Source organism: Zalophus californianus, chromosome 3 (genome assembly GCF_009762305.2).
Source record: "Zalophus californianus isolate mZalCal1 chromosome 3, mZalCal1.pri.v2, whole genome shotgun sequence".
In the NCBI taxonomy this organism is placed as follows: domain Eukaryota; kingdom Metazoa; phylum Chordata; class Mammalia; order Carnivora; family Otariidae; genus Zalophus; species Zalophus californianus.
Genome location: NC_045597.1, coordinates 63,603,262 through 63,625,151, shown reverse-complemented (window position 1 = coordinate 63,625,151; position 21,890 = coordinate 63,603,262). Strand labels below are relative to the sequence as shown.

Below are 21,890 nucleotides of genomic sequence, written 5' to 3'. Positions count from 1 at the left end.
CCCTGTCCCAGCCGCTGACGAAGGTGCGGGGAGGCTGAGCATTGGCCACTGTTCCAGGCAGGGGGCTGGGCAGCAAGAGAGCGGGAAGCAGTCTGCCCTGGGGGTTGGTGATGAGTTTACAGTTGCCACTGAAGCCTAGGTGCCTCTTCAGCCTTTCACATGAAAATCAATCAGAATTTCAAATACGGGGGGGGGGGGGGGGTGTTGGGGGAATTGTTGTAATTATTGGAGATATAGCAAATAGTTACTTGGGAATTATAAAAAGCAAATATCTAGTATAAATAGGAGGCCTATGTTACTTTATAAATTATCTAGAGAGCTTCTCAAAACCAATCAAAAATAATGCTGAAATCTTAGTCACTGTCACCCAAAGATTTCCTCCCCCTACTGCAAGAAAGTTCCTGCCTCAAGTCAGGAACGCCTGCTAACAGACTAAAAAGGATAATGCACAGTTGTTTATGCTCTGAATAATAAAAGTAGTACACAGCCCTCTTTTTTTTTTTTTTTTTTTTTTGTAGCCTCTACGGCATTTCCCCGCTAATGCTACTCCAGCTGCAGCGTCCCTCTGTTTCAGTAATGTTGCAACTCTCAGCACTTCTGAGTGCTGGGTTCTCCGGAGAGATAGAAACAGCTCCCGCAAGCAATGGCTGACTACAGCAGGAGGACCTCAGGCTCTGTTCGGAACCTTCTGTTGGTTATGGTAGCTGACACCACCAATGCCCTCCAGGATATTCATGGGCAGAGGAAACACGATGGTGGAATTCTTCTCCGTGGCCACGGTGGTTAGGGTTTGCAGGTAACGCAGCTGCAGGGCTATGGGAGACTCGGCCAGCACCATGGAGGCTGACTTCAGAGATTTGGAAGCATTCATTTCTCCTTCCGCTGCAAGGACCTGAAACGGCAGAAATAAAAGAGCTCAGAAAGAAAAGCTTACAACGGTGACTAAGGATCTCTTTTTTCTGGCTGCGTCCCGATGCCTGCCTGCCTGTGGGTTTCATGGAGTTACTGCGTTGACGAGGGTGAGAGTTTCACATCCTAATGTGATTAGGGGAATTTGAGGAGGTTGAAGGAGGCGGGGAGATATTTTTACAAATTACGAGTCCCTAGATTTCCTTTGCAAACAAAATAAAAGCATCGTCTTTAACCCCAACAAATCCTGGGCGGTCTGTGCCCTAGTGATGCTGGCCGATCACCCCGGAGCCTCCCCATCCCCTGAGTTAGCTTTCACAGAAGTTTGAAATTCAAGGCCTCCGCTTGGCTTCTCTCTGTTGTCCTTACTTATCCTAGGAGATGTTTTTTCCTTTTATTCTGTTGCCAGTTTAGCCTCATCCTTACAATGTAAGGACTATTTCAAGTTCTCTCTGCTCTTGATTACCAGGAGCAGCAAGTGCGGGTCTGAGAACACCCATTGGAAGGCTCTCTTAAGTGCTGGCTCCCTGTCTAGTTCTCTCCTGCCCAAGACGGATTTGCACCTCGATTGCCCCAGCCGTGGGCACTCACTGCCTCTGTGCCAAAGTGCCCTCCAAGTCCACTGCCAAGAAGCTGCTGGAGCTTCACAAATAAACCAGAGATGGGGAAGGGAGGAGGGCAGGAAGACTCATCGATTCTTCAGGAAGATTCTGAGTTGGGTACGCAAAAGGCTTCTCATCTTCCTTCGTTTCTGATACTCCAGGAAACCCATCCCCGCAGACATGGCTATAGGTCCTGCAGAAGGCTGTAGGTCCAACAGACTCAAGAACATTCGAGACCAACATATGTTTACGGTTTGTCATTCTAACCTGGATTGTGAATCCAGCACACTTAACACATGCAACAGTAATGTTCAAAAGATGGGCACCGTTTGGCTACCGCCGAATCACCAGCTTTCAGAGGGTGACTACACCCACTGTGATGAGTACTGAGCAATGTACAGCACTGAGTAATGTACAGGATTGTCAGAGCAATATTTTGTATACCTGAAACTAACCTAGCATTGTCGGTCAGTTATACTCCAATAATTAAAAAAAAAAAAAGCAGAATTACTAGCTTTATACAAATGTAGATTCCTGAGCCACAAGAGACTCAGCTTCACCGAGTATGAGGTGAGGCCTGAGAATTAGTGTTTGCTATGTTGAGTTATCTCTAGGGGACTGAAATGCAGCCAGACCTGGGATCCACCTTGCTAAGTCACTGGGCATGTTGCTGAGCAGCCCCTGTCCCAAGACCTGTTGCCCTACTTCCTCAAAGTACATTAAGCTGCCCATTGCCTTTTAATTCAGGAGGAAATTCTCAGTAAAAACTGTGAAAAAGAGGGTGCCTGAGTGGCTCAGATGGTTAAGCGTCTGCCTTCGGCTCAGGTCATGATCCCAGGGTCCTGGGATCGAGTCCCGCATCGGGCTCCCTGCTCCTTGGGAGCCTGCTTCTCCCTCTGCTTCTCTCTCTCTCTCTCCCCCTCTGTCTCTCATGAATAAATAAATAAAATCTTTAAAAAAAATTTTAAAAAAACTGTGAAAAAGAAACCCTTTTCTTATCAAAATCATTGAGAAGGCCTGATCTTCCATTCAAGGTCTATTTTTGTCTGCTTCAAAGCTAGGCATCTTGCCTTCCAGTGTAGACAGAGTGTTTCTTACCCTAGCCCTGGCTTCCCGGGTGGCCTCAGCCTCCGCTGCCATGGACCGCTGTAGCTGCACCGGAATCCGGACATCTTTGATTTCCACCCGGGCCACCCGGATCCCCCACAGCTCGGTAGCATCATCAAGTAAGGTCTGTTTCCAGATCAAAAGAAAAGGCATCGGTCAGAAGACAGAGGATGTAAGGTTCTGATGTGCTTTATATCTGCAAGATAAATTCCTCTTCCTCTTCTCCTTTTGTATTCACAGCATTTGGAGTGAGACAACTGGAGAAAGGAAAGGGAGTTCTTACTGATCACTCCCAGGAATTGAAGGGAATCCCGGGAAGGATTCAGAAGGAGAACCTGGGGGCGCCTGGGTGGCTCAGTCGTTAAGCGTCTGCCTTCGGCTCGGGTCATGATCCCGGGGTCGTGGGATTGAGCCCCACATCAGGCTCCTTGCTCCTTCGGGGGCCTGCTTCTCCCTCTCCCTCTCCCCCTGCTTGTGTTCCCTCTCTCACTGTGTCTCTCTCTGTCAAATACATAAATAAAATCTTTAAAAAAAAAAAAGAAGGAGAACCTGACAGATCTTTCAGGAGGTATCAGGACTCACCCCCAAACTATTCCTAATGAAGTATATGCCATCCCTCTAGAGTTGAGCAAATACCCCACATTTTCTTGTCATTGACATTAAGCCAGCAGCAATGCATGGGCTTCTCAGATACTCCTGGATTTTGTCCTGGCTCTGCCATTTGCAGCCGTGAATCACTGGGCCAGTTCCTTAACCTCTCTGATTCTTTGTTTTCTCACCTATAAAGGTTTCCTTTCAGGATTTTCATGAGATTTGGAGATAATACACGTAAGAGATCTACCAATGCCTTGCAATAACTCAATAAATATTATCGGGTACTTGTTGAGATACTCTGTGCCTTGCCCTAGTGAACCTCTGTCCTGTGGCCAGTTTTAAACAGGTAGCCAGGCATATTTTTTTTGAGAGCACCATAGCCTAAAATCAAAGATATGCTTGTCCTTTTAAAAACTGAAGACCACTGAGGATGTCCTGTTGGTTATCCTGCAGAGGGAGGGGTGAAAAAGAATGCTTTGCGAAGAGTGAGATCAGACGGCTAGTTCCCTCCGAGGCCTGGGGCAGAGATCCCCACTACCAAATGGCAAGCGATCGCTTGCCTTTCTACAATTTCTAGAGAACTGTGGGAGACGGTGAGACCTCCCGAGAAGCCGGTCACCGGACTGTGGCAGGGGAAACATCTGAGCTGTCAAACTTATGGGGCTCTTACAAATGATATGGAGAGTTACATAGCACCAACACTATCTCAGAAAGCCTTAGGGTCTTTGTGCCACATTAAGCACTGGAAGAGATGCCAAGGACCAAAGCTGAAATTCCCTCCTAACGTACAGCAGGGAGGCTCAGAATCAAAACATTCTTGATTTAGGACCACACAGAAATGTAACTGTCTATAAACTGGGGTGTGCAAGAGTTGAGATGGATGTAACTGTCTATAAACTGGGGTGTGCAAGAGTTGAGATGGATACCTGCAACATCCTCATCAATATTATGATTACTTTTTTTAAAGATTTTATTCATGTATTATGATTACTATCACGATAATTACTGATATAGGTGGCACCATGTCAGATTTTCCAGGGATGGCAGGCCTGCGATGTCTTGGTTGAATCCTGTTCTAATATTCCATTGACATGCAGAAATACACGGGCTGTCTGAGAAATGGTGACCTTTCTTCTCGAGTAACCCGAATTTAAAATGATGCTAACCTCTTCAGAAAAGGCCACTGTGTACAATGCTCACTCATGTGCTGAATTTCAAAGAAAACGGGTGAGCTGTACAATTCCTACAGCTCCCCTTCTCCTGCTCAGATATTTAAATCTATACCTTGTGATTGTAAAGGAATAAAACCACAAACTGAAGCCATGTGTTTATAGCAGCTCTGTGTGTGTGTGTGTGTGTGAGTGTGTGTGCGCGCGCGCGCACGCGTGCGTGCATGCACGGGAGAGGGATTCTTTGAACTACTGATATTTGATCATCACCGATAATTAAAATAAATGAACTAAAGACACAGGCTATTTGTTCTCAGCATCTTTACCTGGATGCTATGGGCAATCTCTTCTCGGCCAGCTAAAATTTGGGACAGGGTTTGCGTCCCTAAGACATTTCTTAGAGTAGTCTGAGCCAGCAGAAATGTGGCTTGGTGGACATCGTTGACGTTAGCCACTGCTGAGACAGCGCTATAGATTCTGTAATAGACGACTCCGTCCACTTGAGTAGTCACGGAGTCTCTGGTGAGGATCTGGAGAGCAAAGACAGGGAAAATCGCATGTTTATTATGACTGTCACAGTGACTGACAAAGTGTCAGCCAGCCTAAGAGCCCTCTCCCCAGGAGGAGAGCATTCATGACAGTTCATGCCAGCATCACCCAAACTCTGCCCTGGCTCGAGTATAATGTCATCCTAGGTGGTGACAAAATCCTTATCCAGCCCTGCAACTTCATCTTAGGCAAGTCTTAGACCCCACAGGCAGAGGCTCTTGATATGCCATGGGGAGCATAAGCACTTCTATTTTAAAATGTGGCAAGTAGAAACTTTGTGGAATTCTACCTTCTACACAGAGATAGAACACTTGTTGCCCTGATACCTGAAATCTTTTTGGTTTTCAGTTTTTATCAGATTTGATGAACAGCAGTGCTTCTCAGAAAACATAGATGTCACCAGAGACCGGGCTCTGTATTCACATAAAGAGAAATCTATTTGCTTTCATCGAGGTTTTGCATTAATCATTCTGAATAATGAGACGAGGTGCTTTGCAGCCACTGAGAGCTCTCTGGCAGGACCGTAGGAGCAGAACCTAGAGCTCCCTTCTCCCATCCAGAATGGTGGACTCTGAGGCCAGAAAAGGCCCATGATAGGTCACTAAGCATCTCCAACTCCCTTACGACACAGGCTGACTCCTAAAGTAAGGACTCCGTAATTCCCACCAGTGATATGGCGACGTGATTGTTGGGTCATGACTGAGTTTCCTGGACCAGAGAGAAGAAAATTAACATCGACTCATAATCCTCTCATCGCCTCTGCCCTCCCACATTGTAGGCCCTACTCACATTTCCTTTCATTGTTTTGGTTCTTAGTAACTGTTTCTCTTCCCTATTGTCCTGTTATTGGCCTTGGATATTTAGTTACAATACTTTAAGAACTGAAAAGAATTATTTGAAATCCAAAAGCAGGTGGGCTCTTGTGCTCGTTCCTTACACTCACCCACTGTGTTGCATCCAATCACACACAAAAAAGTGAATGATAGAGATTTTACTAAAAAATCTTCTGGAAAGGTGACAGCAAGGATAATATCCTAACCAAACCCTACCCTCCACCAAATTAAATTCAGCTCCTTTATACAACGACTCAGCTGACTCTCCCAAGCATCTTGGCTGCTGCTCTCCATCCCAGCTTCTCTGCCAACTGCGTCTTTTCTCTATCTTCTCTGGGACTTTCCCCTCTGAGTCATTCCAAGTCTTACAGCAAGCCAGCCCTTGCCCTTGGCTTCATTCTTAATGGGAAAAGCAAAACTCAGTAGTTTTAGGACCCACCCAGGGCTCCTCGAGCAGGTCCCTTGAAATTTGAAAACACAATGTAAAACATCAACTGTCCGTGAAACAGGGAAGATAACAGGTTTTATTTCTAATGACATATCTTTAACTGGCATTACCTCTTGTGGAGGAATGTTGCAAGGAACAGTTCGGAGATCAACCTTGACAAATACATCTATGCAGGGCAGGACCAGGATCAGACCTATGAGAGAGAAAAGATGAATTTTACCCTACTTTTACCCTATTGAAACTAACTGCAACAAATTGTCTCCTAACTATATGATACATTATTTTCAAGGGACTACAAATGCTTCTCAGAGGATCCTCAATATGAACACCTCTAACTTTGGGGAAAATTAGTTCCTCCTACTAGTCAGTGACTAAAGAAAAGTGGTTCCCTAGAAATTAAAATCTTGTGGTAAAGAGCTTAAGATCCTTGACATTTAATTTTTAGATTTTATTTTTAAAACACTCAACCTACTTCTATCCAAGTGTTGAATTTGACATTAATTTAAAAGGATATTTTGGAAATCGGTGTCCTTATTAAAGATATTCATACAAAAGATGTAAGTAATAGATTTTTACCCTTAAATATCAATGACTGTCAACATTCTCATTCATCTTCAATAGTACCGAAAAAATAGTGGAAGCAAAATCTTCTCAAGATTTCAGAGTCCCTAAAGGCAATGTATTTCAGAATTTGCTGTTTCTCCAGAGCTGTGTCCTAGTTCAAGTATAATGGCATTCCCCAATTATAAACGCTCTTACTTCTTTTTGAATTGTGAAGTATTTGGGTTTGGGGCTGGGTGGGGGAAGGATGGGGATAAGAAAATTCAGTTGAAGACCCCATGCATGAATCCCTGCCATAAGCTTGGTGAATGCTCTCTACAGCAAGAGTCACCAAGATTAGAACCACAAAGCATGTCAGCAAGATGCGGACACCAATCCATTTCCATTCACCAGAAAGATTTTGTGCTGTTGTTTTTGTTTTCAAAGAGGAAACAGGTTTGTAGGTGGCATACCTTACAAAGGGCTGGTAACATCAAAGGAAAACACTGCTAAGGTGCTTTCTTTCTTTTGGTCTCTCAACTTTCCTGAGACTTGTAGTGAGGATGGCTGCTTAATTTACTTCCTTATTTGGTGTCAGGTCACTGGTTGAGGTCCTGGCCCCTAAAACTAGAGGGTTAAGTCCTAGCCCTCGCCCTTACTAGCTTGTGACCTGGGAACACTCTCATAACTTTCCTGAGCTTCAGTTAGTTAATCTCTAGAAGATGGTAGTGAAGATTAAGCATGATTCAACATGATAATGAAATAAAGTACTAAACACAGTGCCAGGTATGTATTACTTGCTCAAGAAGTGGCACCACTTATTATTAATACTTTCATTATTAAAGAATAATTTACAATTTACAAAAGTGGAGAGGTTTTCCATTAGCAATTTGGCTTGTTTCTCTCTAGCTCTTACGGCTTTCTGAGGTAACTCATTAGCCCCAGAGACATGTATGACGAGGGTAGTTATCCTGGGACATTTAGTGGCGAAATCTTCTGGGAAAATTCATTTAAAAGAGATCCACTTTTCTCTAGAGCCCTCCAAGTTATGGCTAGTCTACTTCTCTCAAATCCAGTTTTACTCTAATTTAGAAGCTTGGCCCCACCAGATGCAACATGACCTGGAAGGGGTCAACCTTGGTCTGTTGTACCTCAGTTGGATCAGTCTAACACTTCTATTTGGATGAACTCATAAGAGTATCCATAATAAGTCATTCTTGCACTCTTTCCCCTCAGGTCCTTTATGAAATTAGACAAGTAGGATTATACTACTTGAAACGACCAAGCCTCTTTAACAAGCTTCTGCTTTTGAAATTTCTCATATATATATATATTTTTAATGCAACAGATATCTAAGGGCCTACCATAGTGCATGGCCAAGTGTAGAACACATGCAGGATCACAGTGACTAAGAAAGTCCTTGCCCTGCAGAGAGCTTATAGTCCAGCTGGAGAGAGAATGTGTTTACTCAAATACATCATAATAGAGGGCAGAAAACAAATGTTATTAAAGAACTATTGCAGATAACCATTCTTTCTCATGTATCTTGTAAGATGCTATTTTTGATGGCCTCTGCTTCTAAAATATTAGAATTTATCGTATGAAATTGTCATACTTGCAAATCAAAAAAAATATTAGCAATTTCATATTGTTCAACTACATATACACCAAGAGAAGTTATGAGAATTAAATCAATACCTAACGTCTAGAGTTTTAGTACCTAACACCTTCCCATGTCCACTCCCCACCCCCCAAAATCCCATCCTCTTATAACATGAAGAATTTGGAACAGTCTTCATTCTAAGGTAGAGAAAGCATGGAAAGAAACACTACATTTGACCAAAGGAGTTGTGCGATAGATTCTAGCTCTCTATTTCCATTAGTCTACTTGCCAGGAGAAGAAACTACCTTTTACTTTTCCATTAGCTCTTTTCAAAGGGTGAGAATCAAAAACCAGCTCCCGGAATACTCTCTCTGAGTAACTTAATCGTCTACCTTGGCCATTTACTCCCTCCCTTCATTCTTCAGTCATTCTTCTAGTGGTCTTGATAATAAGGGACGTCCGGCCAATGTAACAGAGCTGCGCTTTGCTCCCATTCACTGACTGTCTCAGGGGGAATGCTAGGAAACAGGGCTGGATTTCCAGCCTCTCAAACTAGAGGTCTAGCGGTGACTCCTGTTCACTTGCCTAACAGAACAACATCTTTCTTTCCATTGTACAGACAGGTAAGGGCTCCAGCTTCCTGTGACTTTTCTTTGCTTCTCAAAAGTGGCTGCCGGGGAAAATTTCTCAGCGGCAACAGTTAAGTATTAGGTGGCCATGATCCTTGTCAGGGACAGCTACACTGTCTTACCTGGCCCTCTGGCTGTGCCAGCTTGGATGCGTCCCAGTCGGAATACAACAGCACGTTCATACTCCTTAATGATCTAAGAGATTAAGGGAGAGCATTTAGTCCTAATGGTTCATCAGCTCACAGAGAGAGCCCAATTTATTTCCCAGGGTGTTACCTTCAAGCACATCCATATGGAGATGGGGAAGGTAAGGATCATCAGCAACAAAGAAAGGGAAAAGAGGATCCAGCCACATACACCGAGCCGTTTACTGCTGATGCCTAAGAAATGAGGAGGAAGCAAGCCTGTAACTTACATGGTTCTTAGAAAAGCCATTCAGCTGCATGAGTAAGGCTATTACCCAGTGCGCTGGCCACGCCTGATGTCACTGAGGAGGAGATCGAAACCCATGCACACCCGTAAATGCAGTAAACACACACATACACACACACTGTTCGTTCAGGGTTTTAGATTGAAATTGACCTGTCCCTTCCAAGAAAAGTCTCATAGAATCAAAAATAACAAGTACCATTATATTTAGTAAGAATGACATGGTTTATTATCCTCAAAACACATAAAACACTGTTACCCAGTGTATAATTCATGGACTACCTCCATCAGAATCATTAGGGTACCGTTTCAAAAGACAAATTCTTGGGTGCCCAGGTTGAAATTGAAGACAATCTCTGAGGTAGAGAGGTAGGTACTATTATCCCCAAAGGCAGACAAGATGGCAAGAAAAACATTTTGAAGAGCCTGTAGGTAGGAGTTTCTATGAGAGCTCTCTTACCCACCAGTGTTGTGGCTTTGGGTAAGCCACTCAATCTTTCTGAGCCTCCACTTCTCCATCGATAGTATGGGGATAGAAGTCAACCACCTTGAAGGATTTGACAAGGACTAAATGAGATTTATTTTTATATGGCTCTTGGTCCATACATTAATATCTACATTAGTAAATGCATATTACCACTTTATTCCCATTTTACAGAATTTACAGGGACTTGTCAGACACTGATATTTGACAATTCTGACTTTTCAAGGAATTTTATTACATTGGCTCATTACATCGGTAGTCTTTTTGCTAATCACACATTATGACAACAAGGGCATTTTGGCTTAAAGAATATTGCCCTGCAATGTTGAGTTCAAATCATACTTCAGTCCCCTAAAACTTTGTAGCCTTAGACTTAATCACTTCAGTTACACAATTTCTCAAGTCTTAGAACTCCAGTTTGTAGAACACACAAGTGTGGCTGACCCTTTTATTCTTATTTTATTCTTTTATTCACTATTCAACTTCTTTTAAATCCTCATTCCTTCTTGTTCTCTTCTTGACAACCGCCCCCATCCTCACCCCACACTTCCTCCAACAGATTCATATTCTCCACACAAGCACCCGAATTAACTATATGTACTAGATATCTTCACCCAAATAACTCCACAAACACCTTCTGCTATCCTTAGCTTAATTAATGCCTAACCATCCACGTTATTGTCCACGTTAGAGACGCAGGGTTATCACTGCCCCGCCCCTGTCCGACTGCAGAAGTCACTAGGTCAAACTGGTACCACCTCACATCCATCCTCACTTATGCATTTTATTGCCCCTGACTCACCAGTGCCCACGCCATAAGTTTATGAACATTCAGGACGGTTCTAGGATTTTGCTCTTAAAACAGTGCTGTGATGAGTGCTTTTTAATATGTGTTTTTGTACACTCATGTAGGGTAAATGCCAGGCAGGGAAAGTGTTAGGTCAAAGAGATTAGTATTTCCAATTATTTAGATGATTAAGTGCCCTTCAACGAGTTTGTACCAATCCGCACTCTCGTCAATAGCACACTGTGACGCTGCCTACTTCCCCATGCCTGGTGCCAGTACCCACCAGGTACTTTCTCGATTAGTGCAGTCCCATAGATGGGAACTATCTACGTCTTCGTTACATATTTAGTATTAAAAACGTTTTGTGCAGATGTCCTTTAATGGGCTCTAAATACACATAAAGATATACCCGATAGCAATAAGGACTTGCCTGCATACCCAAAGTTCATATTTTTAAAATACCACCTTCCAAAGCCTTGGACCCTGGTGAGGTGGATTGGACTATCATTATGCAGGATAAAAAAAACATTTTGTGCATTCTTATAGAATCTTTGTTGCATTTTGTTTATTAGTGCTTTTTTTAAATTACTGTAATGACACAGCCTGTATATAAACATTCTCATTGTAAAAAAAGAAAAAAGTCAAGGCAATACAAATAAAACTGAAGTCCTCCGATCATTCTCCCCAGTCCACTTTTATCTAGAGAGGTCCCATTGTTATTGATTTGGTGTATTTCATGATTGACCCATTCCTATGTATTTATACACATATGTCTATCCTCAGAAAACACTTGGCTTAGATTTGTAGATTTGGTGAGCTATGGCACCATTCTAACACCTCTACTGTTTTATTTTATTTATTTATTTTTAAGATTTTATTTATTTATTTGAGAGAGAGAGAGTGCGAGAGAGAGTACAAGCAGCGGGAGTGGCAGAGGGAGAAGCAGACTCCTGCTGAGCAGGGAGCCTGACACAGGGCATGGGGCTCCATCCCGAGACCCTGGGATCATGACCTGAGCCGAAGGCAGCCGCTTAACCAACTGAGCCACCCAGGTGCCCCAACACTTCTATTTTTTTAAAAAAACTGAATATATCTAAGAGCTATTTCCATGTCAGTACATGCAGGTCTACCTCCTTCTTCTTCATTGTCACACATGGCTCTATCCTGCACCTGTGTCTCAGTTTATGTAGCCATTGGACATTAAGGTCACTTGTACTTCTGCCCCTACCAACAAGGCTGACATCATGGTGCTCGTACACGCCTCTCTGGGACCAGCTGTAATTTCCTGGAATCCCGGTGAATGAGTTGAGAAGGCAGCACGGTTCCGGCCACCCGGGGTGTATTTCCCCGCTGCTGACACTGCAATCATTGGTATTCAGGAGCCTTGGAGTGTCCCGGGGCTGTGACTTTAGCAGGGCAACCCCCACAAACAGCTGGGACTCCACCAAGATCCCAGTTACACTTTATGCCCCGAGCAAGCACTAGACATTTCCAGAGTAGTTACAGCCTGAACACCCAGCTGCATAAGCAAGTGTTTGTGGCACAACCTGAGGCCTGACCCGTAGGCCTTCCTCCGGAGCCCCACCAAGCCCTTGCATTGCATGACGACCTGTGGGTAAGGCTGTTAGGTACTAACCATGCTGAGACAAGAGATGAGGGCATGAGTCATCTTCCAAGATTTACACTTGAGCTTTAGAATCACCCAGGCCACTGCCGCCGGGAGAATTGAGAATTCTGGAGCCTGGGGGTGTCATTAGCTGCAGTTAAAATGGGGCTGTGAGCCCAGGGGTCAGCTTCCCTGCAGGGCCCAGCCGCCAGCCTTGTGAGCCAGCTGCACAGGCTTCGAGTGGAGGGAATCTTTCAGCCTCCCCTCACGGTGAGCCCAGGAAGCCTTGCGGGGAAGGGGACCCGAGGATCCCAATTCTGACTGAAAAGATATGCAGGGATTGTGTTACAAAGGCTCTTCAGAAACCTCCCATACTGCCTTCACTTCAGCCTCCACAAGGGTGCTTCCAGAGCCTTCCCTGGAGGCTAAGGGGATGGTGGAGGGAAAGGGCCCTACGCCACCTCTGCATTAACCCCGCAAGCCCTTACTTAGCACACCTAACCATCTCCAGCTTTCTCCAAATCCATGGATGTGTATTTTCTGTGAGTAATTGCCATAATACCGTATGGCCATCGTCGTCTGCTTACTTTGCAGCAGAGAACTGGATTTTGCCACCCCCAACAGATTGCTCCAGATTTCTCATTCATCCATTTGACAGTATTTTGCCAGTTCTATACCAGGCACTATGCCAGAGCTGAGGATTCAAGGGAGAATAGGGATGGAACTTCCCAACAAGGGTTCACGTCTAGCAGGAGAGAAAGGCAGTAGGGGCGGGTGTAATAATAAGGTCCAGTCTCTGCTGTGCCTCCTTCTAGGAAATAAGTGGGGATTCCCTTCTGTATGTGGCTGGGACAAAGAACAGCAGAATGTTTAGTCAACACATTTCCCTCAGCCTGGAAAAGAGAAGGGCAGAGCCGTAATGCACAGAACCTGGGGCCCCACGCTGCTGACACTGGAGAGGCAGACCCTAGGGCTTCAGGTGGAAGGACTTGAGGGGTAACCAAGGCCAACCCTTCGTTCTGCAGCCAGAAAATCCGGTTCGTGTTGTCATCAGCATCTTAATCTCTCTTTAAGTAAAGTGGGACCCACAAGTTCCACAAACTGCCAGACATTCATGTCTGCCTTTAATGATTTACACAGTGAGGCAAGACCAAGCTTCACTTGTAGAGGCTTGCCTCTGGGGCTTTGTTCCCGGTACTTAGCTACAGCCCATAGCCCCGGACGAACCTTAAATGCCCTCTAGGACTAGGGGTAAACGCTTAAAGCAGGATTGGTAACCTGCGCAAGGCCAGGAAGTAGGGGAGATTATTCCAAATCGCTAGCCCCACATACATGGCACTAGTGGTAGAAATGAATTTTAGTAAATAAAACAAGCTAGGCGACTTGGTTGCTTATTTCTTATTTTGGCTTGGTCAACAGTATTTAAATATGAGATCAATACTACATCTAATCCTTGCCCCCAGATCTGTGTTTCTGTAAAATAGCTATTTCTTCTCTAAGCAGAAATAGCTGTTGAGGTATTATGACATTGTTTCAAAACCCCAAAACAGAAAGATGTATATAACTACAATGAGATCATAATACACAGCTTCCAGAATGGCAAACATAAAAGACGGGACAATATCCCATTCTAGCAAGGTTGTGGAGCAACCTGAGCCCTCATGTATGCAAAATGATACAATCATCTTGAGAAACTATTTGAAAGTATCTACTAAAGCTAAACACATACTTACTCTACGACTCAGTATTCCGCTTCGAAGTAATACCTGAGAGAAATGAGTGGTGACTACAATGAAAACCCATTCAAGAATGGTCCTTGCAGAATTCTTAGTCTCAGGAAATAAACTGAGGGTTGCTGGAGTGCTGGGGGGCGGGAGGGATGGGGTGTCTGGGTGATAGACACTGGGGAGGGTGTGTGCTATGGTGAGCGCTGTGAATTGTGTAAGACTGTTGAATCACAGACCTGTACCTCTGAAACAAATAATACATTGTATGTTAAAAAAAAGAGAAGATAGTAGAAAGGGGAAAATGAAGGGGAGGGAATCGGACGGGGAGACGAACCATGAGAGACGATGGACTCTGAGAAACAAACTGAGGGTGGGGGATGGGAGGATGGGTTAGCCCGGTGATGGGTATTAAGGAGGGCACGTACTGCATGGAGCACTGGGTGTTACACGCAAACAATGAATCATGGAACACTACATCAAAAAGTAATGATGTAATGTACGGTGAATAATATAACATAAAAAAAAAAGGAATGGTCCTTGCTATTTTATTCATAAAATTCCAGAAATGAAGAGCCACCCAAATCCATCAACAGTAAAGTGAATAAATAAAGTTGCGGTATACTCATCCAAAGGAGGACAACCCAGAAAGAAAAAAGACAAGGCTACCGCCATATGCAAAATGTGGATGAATCTCATAAACAAAATATCAGGCAAAATAAGCCAGACCCAAGAGTGCATACTTTTGATTCCATGTATAAGAATACATACTGTATGATCTCACTAATTTTGTATCATTCCATTCAAGGACGAGCAAAACTAATCTATTATGTTTGAAGTCAGAGTAGTAGCTGTTAGTGGGGTTGTTGGTGGTTGCGTATTATCGGGGAAGGGATCAGGAAGCCTTCTAGGGTGCTGTATATTTTCCTTATCTTGATCAGGGTGGTGATTACACAGACATACACGTATCAAGGCTGTGGAAATAAAGACCGACCAAATGAGAAAAGCAAATGCTCTTTATTTAGAATTTGCTGTATGGTGGAAGAGTCAGCATCTGTCCTTTGTGTTTTGGCAAAGATTCAAAGGCAGGCAGAGGAGTGGGAGAGCTTTACAGTGGGAAAAGGGGAAGGCTTCCCCTGATTGGGGAAGCTGTAAGTGGGCTAAGTGAAGGCGGGGCATCCTGTGTGATTGCTTCGGGGTGCATATTTGGCTTTCTTTAGTTGGTCCTAAGTTGGAAGCAGGGACAGAAAATAGAGAAGCTGTCGGTTACTTATCAAGTCCTGGGGACTGATAGTTAGAAAAGTTGTTTAGCTTCCTGAATTGTCACTAGAGATAACAATCTGGCTTCTTGTAAGACTGACTTTCCTGGGCTGTTATTTTAGATAAAGGGGTTGTTTTGGGGGGCAGGCTGCCCAAACTCCCCAATTGAGTTCTGTTTTTATATATGGTCCAGCCATTGTCTGTTTGTATATTCAGTCTCTCTCTCTCTCAAGATAAACACTTAAGATTTGTGCACCTATTTGTACATATCTTATACTTCAATACATAACTCAAATAAAGACCAGATGATATGAGGTCAGGCTAGTATTGAGGATGGAAAACTCACTGTTTGCTCTGCTTTCTCAGAGAGAGGACAGAGGGAATAGAAAACCTTCAGCAAAGCCATCCTGTGGACAGACAGAGACAATGCCCAGCCTGGATGAGACGTTGTGGCCCTGAGTCATTCCCCGTACATTCTAACTGAGATGACTTCACTTGAAAGCTAGATGACATCCCACTGGTCACTTACCCTACTTACATCTTAGTTTCCTCCTTTATTAACACAATAATAACTAGTCGTGGGGATTAAGTCAATTATATGTAAAGGATATTAGCCATATCAGGAGGCCCTCTAACCAACCAACGCACTGCCTAGGATTGTCTTAGAGGTGTATTTTGGCCAAGACATTCCTAACATTTCCCTCAGACTGACTAAACATTAAATAGATTCTTCCAGATTCTCAGACCCTGTTCTCCCTTTCTTTAGAGTATTTTCTTTAGAACACTTATTGTAAGTTCTTTCTCTTCCCCTTCAAGACGTAAACCTTTTTTAAAAGCCTCTTGTTAGGATCATTTTTGTCAAGGACCTGGGAGCCATTCTTTTGAAATACAATCATCAAAGAAGGTAGCACTCCCCATTTTTGTGGGACGGGGGCGCCTGACTTCAGAGGGCACCTTGCTCCAAGTCATAAATTTACCACCTATCAGAAAGATATGAGAAGGGCATTAATAAACACAAATGGCCTCTGACCACTGCCCAAGGCCATCCAGTTCTTTTCCAGGAACTCACTCCAAGCCTTAAAAACCCTCTACCCCTTTGTTTCAGCGCTGTTCATTCAGATTGAGTTCTGGCCTCCCTCCTCTATTGCAATAGTCTTCACTAAAGTCTTCAACTTCAGTGCAGTTTTTACTTTGACCATTTACGTAATATTTTTTCTTTTTTTTAAATTGGTTTCTTTTACCAGATAGGATTCTAAGTATCCATGGTGGATATTCTGGTCCATCCAGATGATGGCTCCTCTATATGGGCAAGAACTACATTTTCAAGGAGAATAAAGCCCTGCCCTTGAACGTGTCTACCTCCTTAAAGTAACATAGCCCCTGACTGGAAGTTCTTGCAGATAACTTTTAGAACCTTAACGACAGACAGAGAAAGAGAGAGAGCGAGCAGATCTTTAGTGCAAAACTACTAAATCAGAGCTAGATGCTGATCTCACCATTGCTCCTATAACTACAAAAGTTCACGATCGTAAGAGTTCTCTCAGTGTCATAATTGCATCTCAACTACGGAAGGATGATCTGTGCTTGAGAGTTACGTGAACTTTAGGACACGTGTACAGAGTTCCTTTTTACCATTTGATCTTTTATAGAAACATTGAAAATAAATTTTGAAATAGAATGTTCAAATGTTCAAAAAAGTATAAAAGTAAATGCTTTTAATATCTTATGCTCCCCCTTCAGCTTAAGAATTTAAGCACTACCAATCCAGTTAAAGTCCCACGTCATGACCTCCCCGCAGACGCAGCTCGCCCTGCTGTTGCCTCAGGAGGAATTCCAATGAGGCTTCATCCCATCAGTCAACTAACTAACTGCCCAGCAACTCCCAAGCATGCCTTGGGAGACCAGGCTTGACACCTGGGCAAGTCTGTAATTCAGTTTTTCGGGAGGCAGGGCTTTGGTCTCTCACCTCCGGGTCTAGCTGCCTAAGTCGTATGCTAACACATAAACACTGCCCGCAGTAGAGAAAGCACCCTGTCCACATCTTTGTGCCTTTGCAGGAGCTTTCATGTCCCCCCCGCCTCCCATTCATATCCCACACTTTTCTCTCCCTCATCTAGCCACACAGCTCAGCTCACACTTCCCCTTCTTTTCTAGGAAGATTCTTCTCTCTCACCCCTACCTTTGGGTGCTCCTCTTCTAAGTTTCTAATACACCCTCTATCCTGGCTTTTCACAGGATGCTGTAATTTTCAGTCACCGTGGGTGTCTTCCCTGTAGATCAGTAGTGCTGTGAGAGCAGGCGTTTTATATTTATGTCTCCATCTCCTGACACACAGTAGATGCTAAACTCATTCATTGCGTGAATGCAGTGAATGGCACACCAAATGCACTGAGTTGTCAAAAATGATGCTCAGCCACATAATACAGCTATTGATCTGTTTGAAGTTTCTTGTCTGGAAATAATGGTTCAGCAGAAGAGATTGTGTTTGCTCTCAAGAGAGTCAATTAAACTGGGAACCATATGTCCTCACATTTTCTCCTTCATGCTACTGCTTCACTGGGGATTATGAGAAGAAAATAGAGAAAATGTTTTCCTTGTGAAGGAGTCCAGAACAAGCCTCCCCAAAATGTTCCACGTTGGCACGTGAATTATTCTGAACTGAAGACCTACAAGACCCAAAAGACTCGAGAAGAGCCTTTTGCTTCCCCCTTAACTGCCTCTAAGAATTTAGATACAGGGCTTGGTGCAGGAAGAGAGCTAGCACCAGAGATAATTACCAAGAATAAGGTAAGCCAGGGGGAGATGGGCAGGAATGGTTTGTTTAAATTCCTCTGTGGGTCCCACTGTTTCTGCCTGGTATGACAAACATTTGTTTACCAAACATTCACTCTTCTCATCTTTCTGTGAATTGTCTTCCTCTTTTTTGAAGCCCCAGACCACTGTCCCATTATTCTTAGCTCAGGATGGCACATAAGCCTCAATTGCCTGACTGTCTTAGAGCCTCTCATTTCTGTTTAGTTTCATGTACGCACAAAATTAAATTCGTTTTTCCCTTGTTAATCTTCCTTCTGTCCATGTCATTAGTAGACCAGCTAAAGAATCTAAAAGGGTAGAGAGAAGATTTTTCTCCCCCTATGCGTGCATCATGCTTGTCCCTCCTCCACCTCTCTTTTCTGTATGAAATAACAGCATTACCAATAGCAACAACAAACACTTGTCCTTAAGATGTGTGTCCAAACAGTCTCATGATAGTGTTATTTATGACAGTGGTAAATAAAAAACACTCTGAAAATACAATGGAGAGATAATTAAGCAAACCATGACATACCTACACAATATCATATCATGAGTATATGTTTTTTAATTGACAAAAACCCAGAAGTTATGATGGTATGATGTTAAGAGAAAAAAGCAGGAGAATGCAAAGTTCTGTGGACAATACGATCCCAATTAGCACAAAACACATGCAAAGAAAAAATACTGGAAGAAATTGACCAAAATGTTATCAGTGGTTAATTCTGAGTGGTGGAAGTATGATTTATACTGAAGGGGTCAGAACGAGTGTCCTCAAAAGTGTGTCATTTTGGTAGGTGACTATTTGGAGCAGAAATCAAGACCCAGTGGGCTCACGAGAAATTTTTGCTCCCCCTTTATCCCCTTTATCTACCTAGAAGAGCTTAAACTGGAGGTTAAACTGGGGAGTTCTTGCCAGAGATGAATTTTATCTAATTGACCCATCTATATGGCAGAGCAAACTTCTAATTACCCAACACCTGCTCTTCTTATTGCTCTGTGAATCGCCCTCTTCCCCTTTGAACCTCAGGCCCCCAACCCATTCCTTAGCTCAGGATGGCATATATACCTTATTTTACCTTTCTGTCTTTAGAACCTCTTATGTATGTGGAGTTCCTGTTTGTACAAAGTTAAATTTGATTATCTCCTGTTAATCAGTCTCATGTCAATTTAATTCTGAGGCCAACCAGAAGAATCTTTGAAGGGTAAAGGGAAATTTTTCCTTCCCAACAATACTGTTCTAAGTTTTCTTAGTTTTTGATACCTTTATAATATTAGAGGGAGTTTTAAAATAAAAAAAATTAATCACACCAAGTAAAAAAAGAAAAAAGTCCTTTGTATTTCCAGAGCAGGAAAGATTGGAGGCTTCCCAGGGGAAAAATAAAAGGTGTGTGGAATGAGAACAATCACCTTGCCTGGGCCTGGGGATGTAGTGTTAAAAGTTCTTCCCTCTTTCTATTCACTTCCAATCCTGTGGAGGTACAGTCAGTAAAGTACAGTCTCAGCAACTTCCTGGTTCTTTCTCCACAGAATCAAGGATTTTAAGTGTCAAACATAGACTCTAAAGAGAAACCCTCCTAGTAAATACTATCTTTTCATCACCTGAAAATCATCTTCCCTCCTGCCTAGTTCTCTGAAATGTGCACACAGCTTGCATGGAGGAACATTTTTCTGGGTAAACACAGAACTGCTAAAAAGAAATACTGTGCTACTCAAACTGTGTCCTCAGCCTGGCAACATCACCAGCTTGCAACTTACTTGGAAGCAAAATCTTGAGACCGTCCCGGAACAAAGAGTACCAGGCCTTCCAGGGATGAGAACCCAAAATCTGTATTTTAAAAAACTCCCTGGACTTTTTTTGCATTTTCACATTGAGAAGAAATTCTAAGATTTGGATGATTAAGATTCCAATTGACTTCACTTTAACTCTTAAAGAAAAAAGAGGAAAAAAAAAAAAAGACTGCAAGAGACGTCAAAGGCTAATGAGTAGTGTTGTCCTACTCATTTACATGAGTAAATGTGTAACAACTGGAGGGGGGAGCCCTAATTTATAGCACTCTATAGATCGGATCTACCCTTGTGATGTCACTGAACTTGGAGTTGGGAAGAGAGGCACACTAGTGGTTTCCAAAAGCTTGTACAAGAAGCCAGCGGCACGGTCCTGCTGAAGGCTCCTGCTGGAGTTGATAACAAAGACTCAGTTACTCATTTAATTCTCTCAACATTTGTAAGGGGAAATTTCTGCATAACTTGCAGCACTAGGTAATATTGTCTTGTTAATGTATCCAAGATGGAGGAAGGCAAGGGCAAATCATCCCACAAATCTCTAGAGAATGGCTAATCCTAATCCTATATCTCTCAGAAATTGCTAAAACCACATGAAATCAGAAGTTGTTAACATATAAGTTCCATTTCTGTTTGTACTGTGGTGGTGCAGGTTTTTCTCATTATATTAAAAAGTCAAAACCAAGTAACACTATGGACAGTTTATCTCACTGATAAAGCTCCAGTCAAGCCATTTACCCAGCTGATGTCTTCACTTTTTAAATGGAAGCTAAAATGTCTCATGAAACTTCTTGTTCAAAAAGATAATGGAAGGTACTTTGGAGATAGCTTCCACTTAGATTTCTAAGGGATATTTGCTGCTTCCCACATATCAATTTAAGCAAATATTTCTAAATATATACTTTCTCTTTTACAAACTGATAGCCAAGTGTGTTCTCTATTTCTATGACTTCTTTGGCAACATAAACTATAGAGAGCATGGGTTAAAACACCCCCCCCCCCCCACAGACACACACATATACACACACATATCATCATCATCATCATCATCACTTTCTGGAACTTCAACAAGTTTTAAACTCTCCAAGACTCAGTTTTCTCCTTCATAAAATGAGATTATGTGAGAATCTTCCTCAGAATTATTGTAGGATTTAAAAACATAATGCAAGCAAAATGCTTCATAATCTAGACATGCCATTCAAGGTAGTAGTTAGTACTTATGGGCTAAGTTTTATTTTCCTCAACTTTTCTCCAGGTATCAAATGTAATGCAGGTCAAATCAACTTTTCTTTTCAATCATAACATCATCAGATGATACTTGAAAATGGACACATTTCAGCCTGTTTAACATGTCTTTGCTATGTAATGCAAAAAAAAAAAAAAAAGAATGTAAAGATAAATACAAATACAAATTCTATCTAACACTGAAGAAAAGAGCAAGTTAGAGACCGCTGTTCAAGAAGGAAATAAAACCACAAAGAGTGATGAATCCAAAATCCTGGGCTCTAACTGAATTGAAGCCAATCCCAATATGTATTAATCCCCCTCGTGGCTACTTTGTAACTCAGAAATGCCACAATTCTCACTTCCCTTAATATACATAAAACATACTTAGGGCGGAAAAGAGGAACTTACCCACTAAATTCTCTTTATCCTGCTTCTCAGGGGAACTCGCCCCCGGATCCATCTCATTCTTGAGAAGTTTTACACTTGGCCAATTTTCATGGGTTTGGAGCCGGGCCTGGGCTCCAGGTGCTTAGGAGAGGGGAAATGGAGAGAGACGGAATGAGCAAGTGAGAGAAGTTCCTTGCCTTTCATGAGCACCCTAAGGAGCAGTTTCCCTGGTGAAGGAAGCCTGTTAAAATAAACAAAAGGATTTCTTTCATGAGTTCAGACTGCCTTTGTTCCTAGAGAAAATTCAAAAGAACATGACCTTCTGATGGCATTGGTTCCTGTAAAATATCTCTAGGCCATTCCCTACATCATTTATATTTTATAACCCACTTTTATGCACCTTGTGTGATCTGTTCACCACAATG

The 21,890-nt window shown here is 42.8% G+C and overlaps 1 protein-coding gene across 1 annotated transcript; it reads right to left on the bottom strand.

Annotated features, from left to right (window-relative positions):
* Positions 1–487: 487 nt before the first annotated feature.
* Positions 488–21,622, bottom strand: STOML3 (stomatin like 3). Its single transcript, XM_027590277.2, has 7 exons — positions 21,487–21,622; positions 9,260–9,363; positions 9,106–9,178; positions 6,322–6,404; positions 4,708–4,911; positions 2,610–2,744; positions 488–892 (listed from the first exon to the last, which is right to left on the bottom strand). Exons 1-7 carry the CDS (start codon positions 21,536–21,538, stop codon positions 668–670), a joined length of 876 nt encoding a protein of 291 aa, XP_027446078.1. The 5' UTR covers positions 21,539–21,622; the 3' UTR covers positions 488–667.
* Positions 21,623–21,890: the final 268 nt, after the last annotated feature.

Coding starts and splice junctions, on each gene's coding strand:
- STOML3 (XM_027590277.2), bottom strand. CDS start 21,538: ATGGATCCGGGGGCGAGTTCCCCTGAGAAGCAGGATAAAGAGAATTTA. Junction 6,405..9,105: donor TGGCACAGCCAGAGGGCCAG/GTAAGACAGTGT, acceptor TCTCTCTCATAG/GTCTGATCCTGGTCCTGCCC. Junction 4,912..6,321: donor GCAACATTCCTCCACAAGAG/GTAATGCCAGTT, acceptor TTTGCTCTCCAG/ATCCTCACCAGAGACTCCGT.